Source organism: Castor canadensis, chromosome 11 (assembly GCF_047511655.1).
Source record: "Castor canadensis chromosome 11, mCasCan1.hap1v2, whole genome shotgun sequence".
NCBI classification, from domain to species: domain Eukaryota; kingdom Metazoa; phylum Chordata; class Mammalia; order Rodentia; family Castoridae; genus Castor; species Castor canadensis.
Window position 1 is genome coordinate 50,662,561 of NC_133396.1, and position 20,135 is coordinate 50,682,695.

General features: G+C 42.8%; 1 protein-coding gene across 1 annotated transcript in view; it reads left to right on the top strand.

Annotated features, from left to right (window-relative positions):
- Nucleotides 1-19,171, top strand: part of Gid4 (GID complex subunit 4 homolog) — a 24,893-nt gene extending 5,722 nt beyond the window's left edge. The window contains exons 2-6 of the mRNA XM_020159563.2: nucleotides 964-1,023; nucleotides 7,749-7,856; nucleotides 9,780-9,881; nucleotides 11,848-11,978; nucleotides 15,875-19,171. Coding sequence (XP_020015152.1) covers nucleotides 964-1,023; nucleotides 7,749-7,856; nucleotides 9,780-9,881; nucleotides 11,848-11,978; nucleotides 15,875-15,938 — 465 coding nt within the window. The 3' untranslated portion in view covers nucleotides 15,939-19,171. The remainder of the gene's footprint in view (nucleotides 1-963; nucleotides 1,024-7,748; nucleotides 7,857-9,779; nucleotides 9,882-11,847; nucleotides 11,979-15,874) is intronic.
- Nucleotides 19,172-20,135: the final 964 nt, after the last annotated feature.

A 20,135-nucleotide genomic window follows, 5' to 3' on the forward strand; every position in this document is an offset into this window, starting at 1 on the left:
AGCTCCTGATTCTTTTCACTAAGAAACAGAAGCATCTGTATGTGAAAAAGACCAAACAAGCATTCAAAATCTAGTCCGACTTGTGGTTGGAATTTTTGGTTCATAACTAAAATTTATGCCACATAAGTCTTCATAAGATGCTCTTCCTGAATATTCTGCTCATTTCGTAAGAAAATAATACAGGATGGTGCTTAGTGTAAATAAGAGGGCAGGAGTAGATTTCCTAGTGGGTGAGCAACAGGGAAATAGAAATGGTATACAAAGACATTAGATAGAAGGTCAAGCCCGTGCCTGGCACCAGTGGCTAATGCCTATAATCCTAGCTACTCGGGAGGCAAGAGATCAGGAGGATCACAGTTCGCAAGACCCTAACTTGAAAATAGCTACACAAAAGGGCTGGTAGAGTGTCTCAAGTGGTAGAGCGCCTGCCTAGCAAGCATGAGACCCTAAGTTCAAGCCCCAGTGCCACCAAAGTAAAATAAAAAATAAAGTCAAGCGTAGGGTTGGGGATGACACCATGTATACATGTAGAGAGACACCCTGTGCCCAGTAAGGCACAAATTCTATAGATGAATGAGAGATGTGTTGAAGACAGTGCAGGAAATGAGGTGTGAGCAGGCTCACTGTTCAAAGGCACTTCATTCCCAAAATACCCAGCTCAAGGCGGGGAAGCTGTCGCCATGCTCCCAGGCTCTGCGTCTGCTGGTGCAGCTGGTCCGGGACTTTCCAAAATATCCAGCTGAAGGTAGTTGAGAGTGTCCTGGAATCAGTTTTGGTCATCAGAACAGGTATTTGGTTAGGTAAGATCCCAAAAGCCAATCAGAGCCTTGGGCTAAACTGGGTATGCACTGACCACTAGACCTCTCTCACCCAGCCTGGCCTTCCAGGATTTCCATACTGCCTTGCAGCATATCTCCAATGGGTTCAATCATTTGTAACATACTGTGTGTCCTTTCTTTTCAGCATGTGGACACAGGGAACTCTTACCTTTGCGGGTACCTGAAGATTAAAGGCCTTACTGAGGTAAGCATTCATTACAAAAGCTGGGAGTGGAAAGTGGGTGGCTTGCTCAGCAACCTTATAGGTCAAGGACAGCAGTCCCACCTCTATCTCTAAGTACTCTTATTGTGTAGGGAATATAAGGTACACAATTTTGATGTATCCTGTTGGGAAATATAGATGTCCCCCCAATTTTTTTTCCTTTGATGGTGAGAATTAAATCTAGGACTTTGCACAGGCTAAGCATACACTCTATCACTGAGCTACACTCCCATCACTCAAATCTTTTAAAGAAAAGTTTGTAGGCTAGGGACAGTGTCTCAGGCCTATAATCCCAGCTACTCAAAAGGTGGAGACCAGGAAGATCACAGTAGAAATCCAGCTTTAAGCAAAAAGTTGGGAGACCCTGCTTTGATTAATAAGCCAGGTGTGATGACACATGCCTGTTATCCCAGCTACACAAGAGACCATAGGTAAGATGATTAAGGTCTGAGACCTGCCCCAGGCAAAAACACAAGACCCTGCCTAAAAATAACTAAGGCAGAAAAGGGCTGGGGACCTGGCTCAAGTGATACAATGCCTTCCTAGCAAGTGTGAGGCCCTGAGTTCAAACTCCAGTACTGCCAAAAAAAAAAAGAGAGGCTAGACCGAGTGGTTCAGTCTTGTAATTCTAGCTACTTGAGAGGTGGAGATTAGAAGGATGGATCAAGGACAGCCTGGGCAAAAAGTTTACAAGACCCTATCTGAATCAATGGCTAGGTACAAGTGGTTCACACCTGTCATCCCAGCTACGTGGAGAAGCACAAAAAGGAGGATCACAGTCCAGGCTGACCTGGGCTTAAAACAATACCCAGTCTCAAAAAGAGCTGCCGGAGTGGTAAAGTGTCTGCCTAGCAACTACAAGGGCCTGCGTTCAACCTCCAGTACTTCCACCGTCCACCCCCACCCTCTGCCCAAAAAAAAAAAATGTTAATTGCAATGGACCAACCTGTTGATTTTTATTTTGGTGGGTTTTTTTTGTTTGTTTGTTTGTTTTGTGATAGGCTTTTGCTATGTTGTTCAGTCTAGCCTCAAACTTGTGATCTTCCTGCCTCAGCCTCTTAAGTGCTAACATTACAGGCATGTGGCACCCAACAGTGTTAATCCTTTTTTTAAGGAACAAAATATAAGAATATAACTGGCACCATTATCATAAGTTTAACTAGCTCTGAGATAAGCATCAATCATAAAAGAACCAAGGTGCTTGAAGTTTTTTAAACTCTGTAGTTCATTAGCACAATAAAAAGTGACAGTCCAGTTTCCAGCCTCCTGGGTAAAAGTAGAGCATTTTCCTTCTAACCCAGCTTTTTAAGCCTCAGAACTCATGAGGTTTAAAAGGCAAGAAGGAGAATCCCTTCTTTCCCATTCGTGGATAAACAGGAAGAGGAAGGAGGAGGGGTCTGAACTGGCTGCTGAGCTCCCCAATGAGTGCCTAGATGTGACTGCTTAATCATCCTGTGGCCTTTTATCACTTGACCCAGCAGGACTGGGCTGGGCTGGACAGAGCCAGGTAGCATTCTCACTAGGTCCTTTACTGGTTCTGTAACCTTTAATTTCTCTTTATTTCAGTTTCCTCGATTGTAAGGTGAAAATGAAAAACCCCTGCTCTGTTTACTCAGTGGGTTTATCCTAGGGGAAGGAACCATGTTAGAGTAAGTGGCAGATGAGAATGTGATTCCAGTATGGGATACTACTGGAAGACCCCGTATCTTCAGCCCTCTCCTGCTTTGCACATTAGAAGCTGGATTGAGGATTCTCTAGGAAATTTGTTTTTGAGACAGAAGGTATCTTCTCCATCTCTAAAAATGTATCCAATCATGTAGGGATAGAAAGTGATAGCAAAATTAAGAATTCTATAACAGAATATGTTCAGTCTTTAGGCAGCCAAATGCATTTGTTAATGGAGTGCAGAGCATAAACTTTTAACTTCGCAAGGAAACAAACAAAGTGTGTAACACACTAGAATGTTAACAGTGACTCCCCCAGGACAAAGCCAGTCATTTGGGCTGTAGAAAGCTGAGCAGAAATGGTGAGTGGAATTAGAAATCTGGAAACAGAGTACTGAGCTCTAGCAGCTGAGAATACTTCCTTGAGATCAAAGTGTCCACACTAATGGAGGCCCTCTTAGTCAGGAGCAGCCCCTAGGCTCCTTCAGGTAGGAGTGCTAACCTGGTCTTTTACTGGGGCTGACCATGGGTAGTCTTGCCATAGGTCCAGTAGTAGAATCCGTTACACTGCCTCAGGGCATTTAGTGAAAGACTTCCTGTGAAAGGTACTTCCTGTGGTTCCCAGGTCCTGCCTAAGCTGCAGGATGCTTGGAATTCTTAAATAACTTTTAGTAGCTTTATTAATATGTAGTTCACATGTCATACAATTCACCCATTGAAAGTGTATAGTCCATTGGCTTTTGGTATATTCAGGGTTGTGCAACTTTTAATAGCACGGAAAATCATATATCTAATATTTGGTTGCTGTAGATAATTAGTATAATTAGTAAAGTACAGAAAATCATAATGAATCATTGTTTTTTGTTTTGATTTTCTTTTTACTGATTTTTTTTATTATTGTGCTGGGTGGAGGTACATTGTGGCATTTACAAAAGTTCTTATAATACATAAAACATACTATATTTGAATTCACCCCTTCCACCAGTCTCCTATATCCCTTTCTCCTCCCATTCCTGGAATAGTTTCAATAGGTATCATTTTTTCCATTTACATACATGTACACACAGTATTTGCACCATATTCACCCTCCTATACCCTTTCCCCACTTCCTCCCCCTTCCCACCAATACCAGCCCCCAGGCAGGACCTGTTCTGTTCTTCTGTTCTCTGATTTTGTATAAGAAAAAAAGAAAAAGAAAAAAGTGACATTTTTGCTTGTTTAAGATAGCTGCACAGGGAGTTTCCTTGTGGCATAATACATGTATATATGTATTATAGCCCGATGGTTCATCTTCTCTATTTTTCTTCTTTTTACCTTAGTCCCTTTCTTATGGTGGCTTCAACTGGTTTAAAAGTTTTATATTCATTTTTGTATAGAGAGCATATCAACCATATTCACCTTCTTAACTTCCTTCTTTTACTCTCGTCTTCTTGTATGTGACCTCCCCTTAGCGTGGCTTGTTTTTCATAGTATTGCTGTATTTGTATTAGGTCTATATTCCACATATGAGAGAAAACATGCAGCTTTTGGCCTTCTGAACCTGGCTACCTTCACTTAAGATGATGTTCTACAGTTCCATCCATTTACCTACAAATGACAAAATTTCATTCTTTATTTTCTTAATCCAGTAGTGGGGCATCTTGGTTGTTTCTATAGCTTAGCTATAATAATGAATCTTTGAATTTTGTACCTGTATTGTTTTTGTTTACTTTCTCATTTATAGTTGTTAAAATGTCAAATGTATAATTTATTTTAATTAAACCATATATATGGTTTTGGGATTTAATCATAGTATTTGTCTTTTGCATATATGCAATGTGAAATATTAATAATTAGATTGGGGCTGAGGACATGGTTCAAATGATAGAGTGCCTACCTAGCAAGCAAAAGGACTTAAGGTCAAATCCGAGTCCCACCAAAAAAAAAAAAAAGCTGTGCTTTGTTAATGTGAGGCAAATTATCTCCTATTTATTTATTTATTTGTGAGACTGGGGTTTGGACTAACTCTTGCTTGCTATGCAGGCAGTCTACTACTTGAACCAGCTCCAAAGCACAGCTTTTTAAGTTTGTTTATGTGCCTTTCTAAAATGAAATGTCAGAATGGTAAAGAATGGGTATTAAATAACATTCTGTTTGCATTTCTGAGCTAGCCACCAATAGAGAGAGGGACCTTTCCCAAGGAGCCCAACAGCTTGCTGGGTATCTGAGAGCTCAGCCTTGCAGGAGTAGAGATGCGAGACATGGTAATACCCTTCACTCACTCCTTAGGTGGATTTGGAAGCCCTGCTGAGGTTGGAAGCTTGTTTGGAAACAGGGATACGGGTCACACTAACCAAACGACAAGAGGCTGATGTATGAACAAAAGTGCCCATTCGCTCTCAAAACAAAGTATGTGCTTATTCTAGAAGTACTCATTGACTTACTGGCCAAATGAAAGTTAAGTCCTTCTAAGACAGGTTTGCATGGAAAGCCTGGGCACCCACAATGGGACAGTTGTGGTAAACCTGGCATCAGTGAGGGGAGCCTACCACAAGACCTCAACACTTGGTTGCCACTCCCTCTCTCTAAACTCTTTTTCTAATACCCCTCCTGCTGATGGGTTTTTCTTCTTTGGCTCTATCAGTTGCCCCCAATTTGGCTCTATAGTCCTAGTGCTTGTGTTTTCTGTACCAGCTCTGAGAAATAGTTTGTCTTTTTTGTGACTTCTATTATATGTCTGATCTCATTCACTAGGCATGTATTTTACTTCATTCTGTGTTTTGAGTGCCTTGTAGTCACTCTAAATACTGCCTAAAGTGTAGAAAGAAGTTAGTGCAGAATCATTCCTTAGGAAAACTAGCAGATTAAACATAAATATTTTCATTATATTATTACCCCTTTGTCATTTTGTTTTTCTGTGCCTTGGGTAGGAGTTCTTAAAAGATATTAAAGCTCCAAATGCAGTTTAAAATCTCAAGTCAGATACTGACTGACTTAGAACTTTTTTCTTAGTAGTGCTTCCCAAAGACAGATTAGTATTGTTTAGTTTGTGCCTTAAAGATACGGTTTCCATTTAGGAAAATATCCCCTCTCTCATTTCTTCATCTGTCTATATATGTATCCAGATGAGGAACCCAGCAACACTTTTAGGGTAGGGGTGGAGTTAAGAGGGTATTATTTTATCATATTTCGAAGTTACTGTTAAGAAAAACATAATGAAGGGCTAGGGGTGTGTAGCTCAGCAGTAGAGCACTTTTTTAGCATGCACAAGGCCCTTAGTGTCACAGAGCAGGCTGCCTCAGTCACCTCAAGCTGAGTGGCGTTGTTTTCTGGTATCCTCTGAGCCAGCAGTTTGTATCGTGGCAGCATATCTCAGGAAGGTCTTGAGCTGGAGGAAAAGGCAAAGCCACCAGAATGGGTCTATTTAAATATGTGTAGATGAGCGAGGCTTGGTGGTGCATAGCTGTAACCCCAGCTACTTTAGAGACAGAGGATCTCAAGTTTGAGACCAGCTTGGGCAAAGTTAGCAAGACCCTATCTCAAAACCAAAAATGATAGCCGGGCACTGGTGACTTACTCCTGTAATTCTAGCTACTCAGGAGGCAGAGATCAAAAGATCATGGTTTGAAGCCAGCCCAGGCAAATAGTTTTCAAGACCCTATCTTGAAAAATACCCATCACAAAAAAGGACTGGTAGAGTAACTCAAGGTGTAAGCCCTGTGTTCAAACAAAAGAAAAGAAAAGGACTGGCAACATGGCTTTAAGTGATAGAACACTTGCCTAGCTGCTTATGCATGGCCTTGGGTTCAATCCAGTACTAGAAAGAAAGAAGGGGGGCGGTGGGAGGTGGCTGGTCCAGGATTTGAGAGAAGGGAGGGAGAGAGACAAGAAAAGAAAGAAGGAATGTTATAGATGTTTAAGGCAGAATAAGAGGTGCTTATGTGGGATCTAGGGAAGAAAAGTGGGACCACTATAGTGCAGGGACACTAGGACTGTGATGTACTGTGTCCAGTCTGTCAGGCCAGTCACTTGCAAACTGTGCCCCTGAGAAAACCCAGAGTCTTGGATAGTGAGGCCAAGGGGTCAATTGGTTGGTTGGTTGGTTTTAACAAATGGGGAGAAATAGTAGGTTTTTTACTGTGTTAAAACTTTCTCCCATTAAGTTTTTTCTAAATCTTTGGTGTCTACTTACAAGCACATGAATAAATAGCCAGTAAAATTAGCAGTTTCTAAGCAACATGTGACACTTAGCTTATTTTTTTAATGGCATGTTTTTGAGTGGTGGGGCTTTTACATTACAGGTGTAATTTACATATTTTCCCCTCATATAAGTTGTTCTTAGTTCATATGATAGAATTAAATGTGTTTGTACTATGGAAGTTTCCAACCCTAGAAACTTCAAGAATTGGCATAAAAGGGCAAATGATTGACCCACTTTAAGAGCCAGTGAGGTGATCCACAGTTCAAGGGAAATTAGGCTATGCACAGTGGTTTTGGAGCCTCTTTGGGTGTACACTGTGGAAAATAGAATCTACTAAGTTGTGATTTGCTTTGTATGCTAGAATAGTTGGAGTTTACTTATGGTGAAAAACATTCAAATTCTTTTCTGAGAGACCAGAACATAACAAGTAAAATCCAGGAAGGATTATCTGCTCTGGCAGAGTCCCCCCACCCCAGAGACCCATCACTATCTGGGCAGTTGAAATTCAGGTTTATTTCCACAGCCTGTTGGCAAATCAACTGGATTTCACTCTAGTTTGGATTGTTAGCAGCATGATGGGAAGAAGATTGATTGATTCTCAAAGGTTAAAATAGGTGGGAGCGGGGAAGGGTGACTCAGTAGGAGAGCATATCTTCAGCAAGCTCAAGGCCCTGGGTTTGATCCCCAGCAACAAGAGAACAAAGTTAATATTCATTCACGATCTAGAGATGTAGCTCAGTGGTAGAGCAAACTACTTTGCATGTGTGAGGTCCTGGGTATTGATCCCTAATGCTGCAAACAATACAAGACAAAAAACAAATGCCTGTTCAGTATCTTACTTGGATATTTGCCTTTTGCCATAGGAGTATCCAACCCTTACAACTTTCTTTGAGGGAGAAATAATCAGCAAAAAACACCCCTTCTTAACTCGAAAGTGGGATGCAGATGAAGATGTTGACCGGAAGCACTGGGTAAGTAAAGCTGCGCTCTGCCTAGGCATTCAGGGACAGCAAGAAAACCAAAGGGAAGCAGATTCCTACACATGGCCTCAGTTCCATCCTCCTGAAGAGAGTTTAGATTCTGCCTTATCCTCTTAAATAGTACATGATTATTTGATGAGAACAACCCCCAAGTTCTATGTATAGCTTTCTGTAGCTGTTGGCATCTTAGCAATGGCCCCCATCCTTCCACCTGTCTGTCCATCTTGTGTCTGTTGTTGCTTTCTAATCACCTCTACATGGGGAAATCCTAGGAAACAGACAGCAGTTGTCTCTGATGTTAGGGTTGACCCAAGACGGAGACGCTATTCATGGAAAAAAGCAGAACCATATTGTTTCTTTTCATCCTGTTCTGATAGACACAGGCTGAACTGTCAAGTACTGACACCATTGAGAAATCCAGGCTCCCTGTTTTCCATTCATCAAGTGTGGAGTAAACACTCCACACTTCACTCTAAAGAGTGAACACTTCAAGAGAATTTAGAGTTACTGTCCTGGGGTCTTTACCCCAGTTGTCAACTCAAGTCTTGTGTCTTCAAAAATCTCTTTCACCTTGAACTTTTATCAGTGGCTTTTTATCTGAAACATTTCCTTATAAAATTAATAAATGCTTATTTAAAAATATTTGAAAAGAAGGAGTTATGTCTCAAGCAATAGAGTACCTGCTTTGCAAGTGTAAAGCCCTGAATTCAAATCCCATTCACACACACACACACACACAAAGTTGAAAAAAAGCTACGGGGTTGGGGGGGAATCACTAAAGCTAAAAGAATTATTAACCTCTAACTGAATCTCTTTTGGGTGTGTATAGTGGGCCCTTCGTATCTGTAGGTTCTGCATTTTGTGTATTGAGGTATCTGTGGATGAAAAATATTTGGGGAAAAAGTTGCATCTGTACTCAACATGTATAAACTTATTTTTTCTTGACACTATTCCCTAAACAATACAGTGAAACAAATACTCACAGAGCATCTACATTGAATTAGGTATTAGAAATAAACTAGATGCCAGACTCCAATGGTTCATGCCTATAACCCTAGCTACTTTGGAGGTTGAGATCAGGAGGATCGCTCTTCCAGGCTAGCTCAGACAAATAGTTTGTGAGACTTCCATCTCCAAAATAACCAGAGCAAAATGGACTGGAAGTACAGCTTAAGCACCTGCTTTGCAAGCATGAAGGCCTGAGTTCAAACCCCAGTCCCACCTAAATAAATAAATAAACAAACAAGCAAACAAACAGATGATTTAAAATATAAGGGAGAATATGTGTAGGTTTTGTGCAAATACTATGCCATTTATATAAGGGATATGAGCTTCAAAGGACTTTGGTTTCTGCAGGGGTCCAGAAACAGGTACCCTGCAGATACTTAGGGATATCTATATACTTTTTTTTATTTTTTGTCTTTTTTACAAAAATGGAATTTTAAGGTAGAGTTTTATAACCTATTTTTAGTCTCCTTCCCCACTTCCATACTGGGGATTAAACTCAGGCCTAGCAAGCCTGAGGCTAGTTGAACTGCACCCCCAGCCCTCTACTCTCCTTTTTAAGTTATCCAAATATTACCCACATCTAATTTATCTGGACAGGCTATTTCTAAATGACTTTACTTACAGAGATCTCATTAACTGTTCTTAGCTTTTGTGTTCTTGTGGTAAGGTATCCTGAAACTATGCCTGTTCCCACCCTTTGGCCTTTTCCTCGGCTGTGTTCACTGGACAAGCAGTCCAGCAGTGCCTCAGCTGGAGCCCAGGTGTCCTCCTTGAGATCATGTCTATGCTTGGGGGGTGACCACATTCTCCATTACCTGCCTTAGCTGCCCTTGTCAGAAATCAAGAGTTCTGACACCAGCCTCTCCCTCTGTGGATCAGTTATGAGAGTCTCTTTTTTACTTTCAGGGCAAGTTTCTGGCTTTTTATCAGTATGCAAAATCATTTAATTCAGATGACTTTGATTACGAAGAACTGAAGAATGGGGATTATGTCTTCATGAGGTGGAAGGTAAGGTCCTATCCAGTCTGTCTCCCAAGACTCTCATGTGCCAGCTTCTGAAGTACAGCCCCCACACCTGATCTGCCTAGGATGCACCTCCCAACCAGGGGTTCCCTATGTTCAGTGTTTATCACAGATGTGTGTTCATGGCAGGGTCTTCATACACTTGTAAAAAGCAGGTGTGGTCAGCTCCAGAGCCACATGGGTGAGCTGCTGGTATCCCACCCACTTCTCTGATTACACTGCTTAGTGACTAACAGGTGCATTCATACCAGGCAGGCACTGCTAACACTGTTGTTTGTGTCCTCTCCCTTTCCTTTCTCCCACCCAAGAATCCCTTTGAACCTCCAGGTTGAATCATTCAAATGTTCTGTAATTCTGAATTCAGTCATCATTGCATCCTATTCCCACATGGGCTTAGATGCCATTGGAGTGACTGGTCTCCTTCACCACATCCTTTGCCCAGGGCCCTCTGCTTCCCACAGCTCAGGAAATGAGGGACCAGGAATGGAATTTGGGTTTTCCCCTCATTGGCCCTGGTGATGTATTGGCCTGTGCCTGACAATTGTGCTCCCTGGTCTGACCATACGATATTTATAGCCATCAGACAACAAAACTATGGAGTGAATATGCACCTACATCCAGTTCCTAGTGCCCAATCTGTAGGGAGAAAGCTGTTTTAGCATGAAACTTTCTGACTTTCATAAGGATGAAGCATCTAGAACAGCTGTTCTAATCTTTACTTTGTATATATGATCATTTGGGGAATGGAATCATCACTCCTTCAAGACAGTTGCCAGGTGTAAACAGCAAATGCCAAGCCCTGTCTATGCCATCTTGCCATCCAGTAGGAAGCATGCCAACCAAACTTTTTTTTTTTTGGTTGTACTGAGGTTTGAACTCAGCTTCATGCCTGAAAAGCAGGTGCTTTACCACTTGAGCCACACCTCTAATCCTAAAATAGATTAATTAATATTAATTAAACTAATCTAGCTCAGCTCTAAATTAATTTTTAAAACTATAATTTCAGTAGTTGAATAAAGTAGAGAAGAGTATCTTTAAAAAGTTGGTGGAGCACATGTAAGTAAATGTAAAAATGATAAAATTTTTTTAAAAAATGAATATATTTCCCCCTCAAAAAAAAGTTGGTGGGGACTGGTGTAGTGACTCAAGTGGTAGAGTGCCTGCCTAGCAAGTGTGAGGCCCTGAGTTCAAATCCCAGTAATGTCAAAAAAAAAAGTTGGTAGGGGAGAGACTGAGAATGTAACATAGTGGTAGAGCACTTATCTAGCTTGTGCAAGGTGCTGGGTTCCACCCCCACCACTGAAAAACAATTATTTTTTTTAAAACAATGGAGTTGTTTGTCTAAAGAATTTCTCAGGGTGACATGGGTGGGCCTTTGGTCAACCTGAGACCCTGGTCTGACACACTCTCTCCAGGAGAACAGGAGCAAGGGGATAGCCTTTCAACCCTTTGCCTGTCTTTGTAACATGCCTGGTCACAAGCAATGCTGTTCTGTTTGCTTTGATGAGGGGTAGAGCTTTGGAGGGGTTGTTGCTGAAATTCTTGGCAGTCATTCTGCCCTCAGACCCAACAGAAGTGACTCACTGTTCTAGAGGAGATTGAGAGCCCAGTGACAGTTCTTGGGAACCAGAGCTAAAACCTACTCTTACTCTTCTCAGTTCATTCTGTCCATGTTCTCTAAGAGGTAGACAGGCAGGTTGGCAGGTGGGGACTGATCTGTTAGGTCCCCAGGCAGTAGTCCCTTCTCTGAGTTGCTAATCCTCATTAGCTCACCATATAGTTTGCCATATTAGCACGTAGAATCCCCCCAATAGCATGTAGATGCTGTCCTGATAGCAGGCCGAGACCCATGCGTCAGACTGTGCGGTCATATTTTTTCTCAACTAGGAGGCCCCAGGGGGATGTTCTGAGAGCACTGTCTGTTATTGACTGATCTCTCATCTGTGTGCAGGAGCAGTTCCTGGTCCCAGACCACACGATCAAAGACATCAGTGGTGCTTCCTTTGCCGGGTTCTATTACATCTGCTTTCAGAAGTCTGCGGCCTCTATAGAGGGCTACTACTACCATCGGAGTTCAGAATGGTAAGGACCCCAGCTACTGGGGCCGCAGTACATACTAAGCAAGTGCTCTACCTCTGAGCCACACCTCCTAAATGCTTTTAAGCAATACTATATTTTCAGCAATGTCTACCTCAGTCTTGCTGGTTTTGTTTTTATTCCTCATACTTTTAACAGTAATTATAATTTAATCCCTATGGCAATATAGTTTTTGCTATCAGCCACCAACACTGGTCCCACATGAACTTGGTCTCAGTCTGATGACCTGGGGGCCATGAGAGTTGACTGTACTGCCCTGTGTTCCTCCAAAGTGCAGGGCAAAGTGAAGACCACCTTAGGTGTTTGCTTTTGCCACCTTTTGGGGGACCCTTCTGCTTCCTTGCTGGCTATTTAAGCACCTTGCTATACCTGGAGGGTGAACAGTGTCATAAAACCTGATTTCCTCTCTAAAGGTGGAACACTTTATTTCCTTTCAAGTTTTCATTCTCTGGTAACTTGTAAGTGATCCTACCCTAGATGGGCTTGAATTCCTTATTCAATGGCTATTACTGTTTTTAAGCTGTCAGCAATTGTTCTATTTTTGAGTGAGTTTTTTTAAATCTTTTCATAATCCCTTTTTTTTTGTTTGCTTTTTGGTTTTTTTGGATTTGTTTGTTTGTTTATTTTTGATGGTCCTGGGGTTTGAACTCAGGCCCTTGTACTTGCAGGGAAGGCATTCTACTACTTGAGTCATGCCCCCAGGCCCTTCATAATCCTTTTTATTAAATAAGGGCTTTATTGAGATATTATTTGCATACCATAAAATTCCCTCATTTAAAAGCATAGAAGTAAATAACAGGCTCAGTGGCTGACACCTGTAATCCTAGCTACTCAGGAGGCTGAGATGAGGAGGATTGCAGTTTGAGGCCAGTCTGGATAAAAAAGACTGCATCTCAGCCAATAAAAGCTGGGCATGGTGGCTCATTCCTGTCATCCCCAGCTGTGTGGGAAGCGTAAATAGGAGGATTATGGTCCAGGCCAGCCCACATACAAAAGTCAGATCCTAGTCGAAGAATACCTAAAGCCAAAAGGCTGGGGGCGTGGATCAAGTGGTAGAGCACCTGCCTAGCAAGCCCATGTCCCTGAGTTCAAACCCCAGTACCACCACCAGAAAAAAACTCTAGAAGCAGTGTTCTTTATTATATTAACAGAGTTGTGCAACCATCAACTTTAGAACTGTTTTGTGTGTGTGGTGCTGGGGATAGAACCCAGGGCTTCACACATGCTAGGTAAGTGCTCTACTGCTGAGTCACACCCCAGCTTAGAACATTTTCATTGCCACCAGAGGAAACCCTACCCTTCCTTAGCCATCACTTCTACCCTTATCCCCTTCTAGCTTTAGGCAACCATTAGTCTTCTTTCTCTGTATATAGATTTGCCTTTTCTGGATATTTTATATAAATTGAATCCTACAATATGTGGCCTTCATCTCTGGTGCCTTTGATTTAGCATAATGCTTTGAGAGTTCATCCATGTGTATCATGTATCAGAACTTAGGTTTTGTTTGTTTCTTTGGTGGGACCAAGGTTTGAACTCAGGGCTTCATGCTTGCAAAGCAGGTGTGCTACCACTTGAGCCACACCTCTGCTTATTTTGGAGATGGGGATTTTGTGAACTGTTTGCTGATCAAACTATGATCCTCCTGATCTCAGCCTTCCAAGTAGCTAGGATTACAGGTGTGAGTCACAGGCACCCATCAGAACTTCATTGTTATTGCTAAATAATCCCTGATTGTATGTATATACAGCATTTTGTTTATGCATTCATTCGTTCATGGACACTGAGGTTGTCTCCTCTTTTGGTTGTTGTGAACAGTTTTTGAGTTCCTGCCTTCCACTCCTTTGGACATATACCTAGGAGTAAAATTGCTGGGTCATATGGTAACTCTGTATTTAACTTTCTTAGGAGCTACCAGACTTTCCACACTGACAGCACCATTTTACATACTTACCAGCAATGTATGAGGGCTTTAGTTTCTCCACATCCTCCCCAACACTTGTTGTCATGTCTTTATAATTATAGGTGCCTGAAAGGTTGTGAAACACTCTCATTGTAATTTTGATTTGCATATTCCTGAGAGCTAAGGCATATTCCTTTCTTGATTGCTTTTCTTTCTCTTTTTTTTGCAATGCTGGCAATGTAACCCAGTGTCTTATGCATGATAGACAAGCACTCTATCACTGAGCTATACCACCAGCTCATTTTTATATGTATATGAAAAGTAAACTGCTCTACTCAAGGCAGAGATCAGAAAGATTGTGATTCAAGGCTAACCCAAGCAGAAGTATGCTCAACAAATAGCTGGGCATGGTGGTACCTGCCTGTCATCCCAACTACAGAAAGTGTAAATAGGAGGATTGTGTTCCAGACCAGCCTGGATAAAAATGTGAGACCCTATTTTTAAAATGGCCAGAGCTAAAAGAGTTGGGGGACATGGTTCAAGTGATTAAGCGCCTCACTAGCCAGCCCAAGTCCCCAAGTTTAAACCCAATACCATGGGGGGGTGGGGAGAAAGAAACTACTGGAGTAGGTATTGTGGTGCATGTCCATAATCCCAACTACTCAGGAGGCAGAGACAGGAGGATCACAGTTCGCAACCAAACTAGGGAAATGTTATTGAGACCCTATCTCAAAAACAAGCCAAATGTGGTGGTACGTGCCTATAATTCCAGTTACTTTTTGGAGGTGGAGGTAGGTCCATGGTCCAAGGCTGTCCCAAGCAAAAGCAGGAGACCCTATCTGAAAAACAAACTAAAGCAAAAGTTCTGAGGTGTGATTCAAGTGGTAGATTGCCTGCCTAGAAGGCATGAGTCCAATCCCCAGTACTGCCCCCGACAAAGAAGGGAGTTTCCTGTGTTCTTCCTTACTATTCTGTGAAGTGAGTAGGGGAGAGCTGTCGTCCCAGCCATTGATTGAATGTGTCCCATATTAGGGACATGTCCACCTCTCCTTCCTCTGTGCAACTCCTCGCAACACCTGCCAGCCAGGAGAACAAGCACCTCGGATCCCTCTAGTGTGCTCCCAACTTAATGCCGCATCTTGGGAAGTGAGAAAATAATAGGGTTATCTGTGAAGTGATTTTTTTTTCCATGCTTGCTGTTGAGATCATGAGGATTAAAGTACTCCTGTGCTACCCATAAAGTCCTTAGGCTATCCCAACCTGGTGTTGTGCAGATGCAGCTGAAACATTACAAGTAGGAAAGAGACAGAATGGAGAGAGGGAGGGCCAGGCTCAAAGCTGCGTCTCCTCTCTAAGCTTATTAGGGTGCTGTTTTTATAGGATATGTAACAGTTGCTTCATGATTGTAGCAGAGTGCCTGTAAACAATTCATGTGATGCATGGTTCAGGAGAACTAACCAGAAAAACAAGAAAGAAATCAATCTAGGTTCAACTTGAGGAGTATAAAATGAGTTAGCCAAGCTGGACGCAGTGGCAGGCAGGCACCTGCAGTCCCGGCTACTTGGGAGGCTGAGGCAAGAGGATCACTTGACCCCAGGAGTTTGAGATCAGCCCAGGCAACATAGTGAGACCCCCCCCCCAATCTCAAAAATAAATTTAAAAACCTGAGCTGGATGCCGGTGGCTCATGCCTGTAACCCTAGATACTTAGGAGGCAAAGATCAGGAGGATTGCAGCTCGAAACCAGCCCGGCAAATAGTTTGTGAGACCCTATCTCAAAAAACCCATCACAAAAAAAGCTCTGATGGAGTGGCTCAAGGTGTAGGCCCTGAGTTCAGACCCCACAACCACACAAAAAAAATTAAGTTAAAAATCCCACAAAAAACAGTTAGCATTTCATTTGGATCTCTGTTGTGGGGTGGGTTTCCTTTGCTCAGCATGCATAAGACAACTCCCTCCATCCTGTCTGTCCCCCACTGCAGGTATCAGTCCCTCAACCTGACCCACGTTCCTGAACACAGTGCACCCATCTATGAGTTCCGGTGACAGCGGTTCAGAACAGCAGCCAAATAAAACTGACCTTGGCAGCAAAGAGCTTTGCCACGAAAATTGTGTACCTGCCAGAACCAGGAGAGGTGTGTTCCTGTTTCCTCACGAGCAGACTCGCATCAGAAAGCATGAATGTTAACCCACAGAATCCAAGGAGCATGGCCGACTGGACTGGGCAGGGCAGGCGGGGGGGAGCTGTTGTCTCCCTCGCTCCTCCCTCTCAGTGGCAGTGTCGTCGTCATCTGTTTCTAAGCTACCTTAAATGCACTTTTCTTCCTGCACAGCTAACTTCTGCATCACTGACATGCCGTCCTTCCTAGGCCTGACTCCAGCCAAGTGTGGAAGGTCAGCATCCGGGTCACCTCAGCCTTGGTGCTCAGTGGTCCCCACCCAGGCCCTGCCCCTCCCCCTGTTGCTTGTCTGGTAGCCCAGCATCTCTGTGCCCCAGAGCTCTGTGTGAGGAGTTGGCCAGCCCCAGCATCTACCGCCAATGAAATGAGGCGGGACCCTGCTGGGCCTCATCAGTCTTCAATTCTGGTTCCTGTGATGCTTCATGGGGTCAACAGCACTGCGGAGCCCTGTACTGTTAACAACAAACCTAGCACGTGGCTGTCAGGTTCCCTGGGCCTGCCTTTGGGGATCACTAAATTTAAGGCTTCCAGATCCCTGGCAGGAACAGATCCCAAACCTGCTTACTCAGTACATTTGCTCCAAACTTTTGAACATGAGGGCAATACTAAACTTATATAAGAGTTTTTTTTATTACAAAATTATTTTTATGGTCCCTTTAACGAGGACCCTATGGCAAATGCACAATTATTCAGAATTACATTTTATCGTTTTCACATTGAAAACAGCAAATGTTGACTTAGTAATTTTTATATCTATATCTATATGTATATGTATATATATATATATATTTAATCAACCAGCAGTTTTAAAACAAGTCATCCTGGTACAAAAGTTTTGCAGCATCACATAAATTATAGTGCTAAACACAAGAACTGTTTTTGGGGCCAGTTTAGCATTTGTACCTCCTCCTTTTGCTACTCAAAACAACAGTGCTTCGTGGTGACCTTTTCCACGAGGCAGAAGGGGTCTTCATTCTTGGAAACAGTGGCTGAAATGTTGGGTTTGTGGGGGGAGATGAACACGCTCAAATCAAATAACTCGAGGCTCATGTGCCAAAGTATGTGTGCGTGCGTGTGTGTGCGTGTGTTTTTTTTGTTGTTTTTTGGGTTTTTTTTTTTTTTTAATGTTTAAAAAGCTTATGAGTTGTCATCAGTTATAGTCCACAAAAATTGGCAGGGGTCTGGGGAATTGACATTTTTCTGGTGTTTTACAAGACTTAGTCTGAATACAAGGAAAAGCTTTACAAACAATACAGCATCAGGGCTGGGGGTATAGCTCGGTGGTAAAGTGCTCGCCTAGGACACTTGAAGCCCTGGGTCCAAGCCCCAGCACCAGGAAGAGAAAACAGCACTGTAGACTACATGTCCGTGAGCCACGTAAGAGAACGCAAAGCCCTCCAGGAGGATGAGTGGTGGGGAATGTTTTTTTGTTAAGACGTGACTTTTCCTTTTAATGACATATGTACTGTACGTGACTGAGACTGAATGTTAGGGAAAGCCTTAAAGGAGAAGAATTTGGGGAAATAGCCAGTGGGCACTGTGACATCTAGAATTTGTAGTCCCAACACTGAGCAAAGGTATGATCCACCACCCATTCAGTCAGATTAGGGCCTGGGAACCCTAAAAAGTCACTCCAGTGACTGGTGGAAAAATAATTCACACCCATTCCCAGAGATGAGTCAAAAATGTTTCTTCCACCCTGAAAGTCAATCTGGTGAGGTGATGTGGGTCTGTAGTCCGGCTGCTGGGGAAACAGACAGGATCATCCACCTGACCCCATTTCAAAACAAAAGTCACCAAAATTCAACCAGATCAAATGTCTGGCTGTGATCTGATCCAGCTGGTTCACACTCATGAGACACTCATTGAAAAGTGAAGAAGGCTGAGGTGCTGTGCTGGCTGTGCTCATGTGGCATGTGCCACTCCCCTCTGCCTTCTCTCCACAGTACTAGCAAACATGAGTTCGTGAGCATCCTCAGGGGGTACAGGCCCACTCAGAGCAGCAGGGTGGTGTCATCCCCAGAGCTGGGGCTTGTGAGTGGTGTGGTAGCAGGCCAAGAGGAATGTGGGCAGATGCCACCGGTATTCTTTTGTAGATGAGGCAAGCCAGGTTCTGTCAAAGGGATTCTTCTTTTTTCCTTAGCTGGGAAATGAAGTGTGCCAGTTGCACTTGGAAAAATGAAGAAGTGATACCTTTAGCAGACCCTCCATACACATTAGTGAAGATTTGTTCACTTAAAGTCTGCCCACTGCCCATAGGAATGGGACTGAACATTTTCCACCACCTCCTAGTAACTCCCAAATGAAGAACATCAACTCCTTTTTCCTCTCTGTCCCTGAAGGACCTTTGGGGAATCATATCCACCTGCACATCTTTCCTGAACCTTCTCAGCAGTTTACATGCCTCTGATACTACGTGCAATATTTTTGGTTGGCACTTGCATCCATCCTTCAGAGATTAGTACAGATTGCAGACTTCTTCTGTCTTCCGCCACTCCACACAAGCCTGCCAGGAAGCAGGATCCTAGGGATTTGGCTGTTCTTACCCCACTGCTCAGAGGCTTCCATTCTGCTGTCCCTAGCCTCGCCTCTCTTCTGCCCTGGACTTGTCCCCTTCACCCACCCATCCCTTTAAAGTTTCTATAGCATTTTAGCTGCAGTCCAAAAGTAACTATAGATAATGCCTAATACTAAGTACAAAGTCGTTTTGTTGGCAGTGTTGAAGTCACAAACTCCAGGGGAGCAAAGAGGTCTGTCAATGTTTTGCTTTCAGAAGCAGGGAATTTATATTCTCTCTAAGGCCTTGAATTGATTTTTTTCCCTCATAAAATAGTCTTATAAGCTAATTTTTAAAAAGAAATGCCATTAAGTATGTTGCATTGTGGTTTAAAATTACTAACAAGTTCTGAGAAATAATATTTGATTTTGAATCTTAAATGTTTTTAAAAATTAGATTTGAATGGGCACAAAGTATGAATATTTTGTTTTCTTTATGGAGGACATGTGGAAAGGGTTTGAGGGTTTTGGGATGGGAGAAGTATTTTGCAGAGCTATCAATGTCCAAATAATTTTTAAAAAATAATAAAGGTATTTAAGCAGTGTGTGTCCAATTTCTAAATCAAAACAGTCCTGTTGGCAGGAACCTGTTCTTTTCTGGCCCTGAAGCTGAAGAACTGTCAGACCGACCACAGACCCATGTGGGTTATAATAGGCAGAGGCCCTCTCTGAAGAACCATCCCAGTGATCTTGAGCTCCTTTCTGGAGGTTTTTAGTCACTCCACACTTCTATTTGAGCCCCATTTTTTAATTTCTGTACTTTTTTTTTTTTTTAAACTCAGGGCTTTATGTATGCTAGTCAGGCGTTCTACTGCTTGAGCCCACACTGCCAACCCCTTAATTTCTGTATTTCTTTAGGAATGTGGAAGCATTTTTTTTTTATGGTATGTGTGCAAGATTTATGCTTTTGACACAAAATATGCAGGTGTGCTATTCATTCACTGTCTCCTGTAGTTTGACTTTGGGACAGGTGATGGGGTCAGGCATGGCTTACAGGCTGTTCTTGCCACTGTGACTATGATCTCGGAATTCTAGAGCCCCAAACCACAAGCACTTGGGCTTCCGAAAGGCATACATCAGCAGGTCCTGATGTCAGGTGTTGACAATAGGCTTTTGCCCTTGACTTCTCTGTGTCCTGTGCTTGAGGTCCAGAACTCAGTCATACTCAGCACCACCTCACTAAAAGAGACACAGCTCAGTGCCATTGGCCCATGCCTGTAATCCTAGCTACTCTGGAGACAGATGTTAGAAGGATCACGATTTGAAGCCAGCCCAGGCAAATAGTTCACGAGACCCTATCTCAAAAAATACCCGACCCAAAACAGGTATTGGAGGAGTGGCTTGAGTGGTAAGTGTGCCTGCCTAGCAAGCATGAGGCCATGAGTTCAAACCCCAGGACCGCCAAAATTAATAGCAAGAGACACAACCAAAAACATTGTGAGTTTCTGAGGAAGTGTTTCACGTGTTGGAAGAGTTTTAAGTTTTCAGTAAATTGGAACGCTAAGGG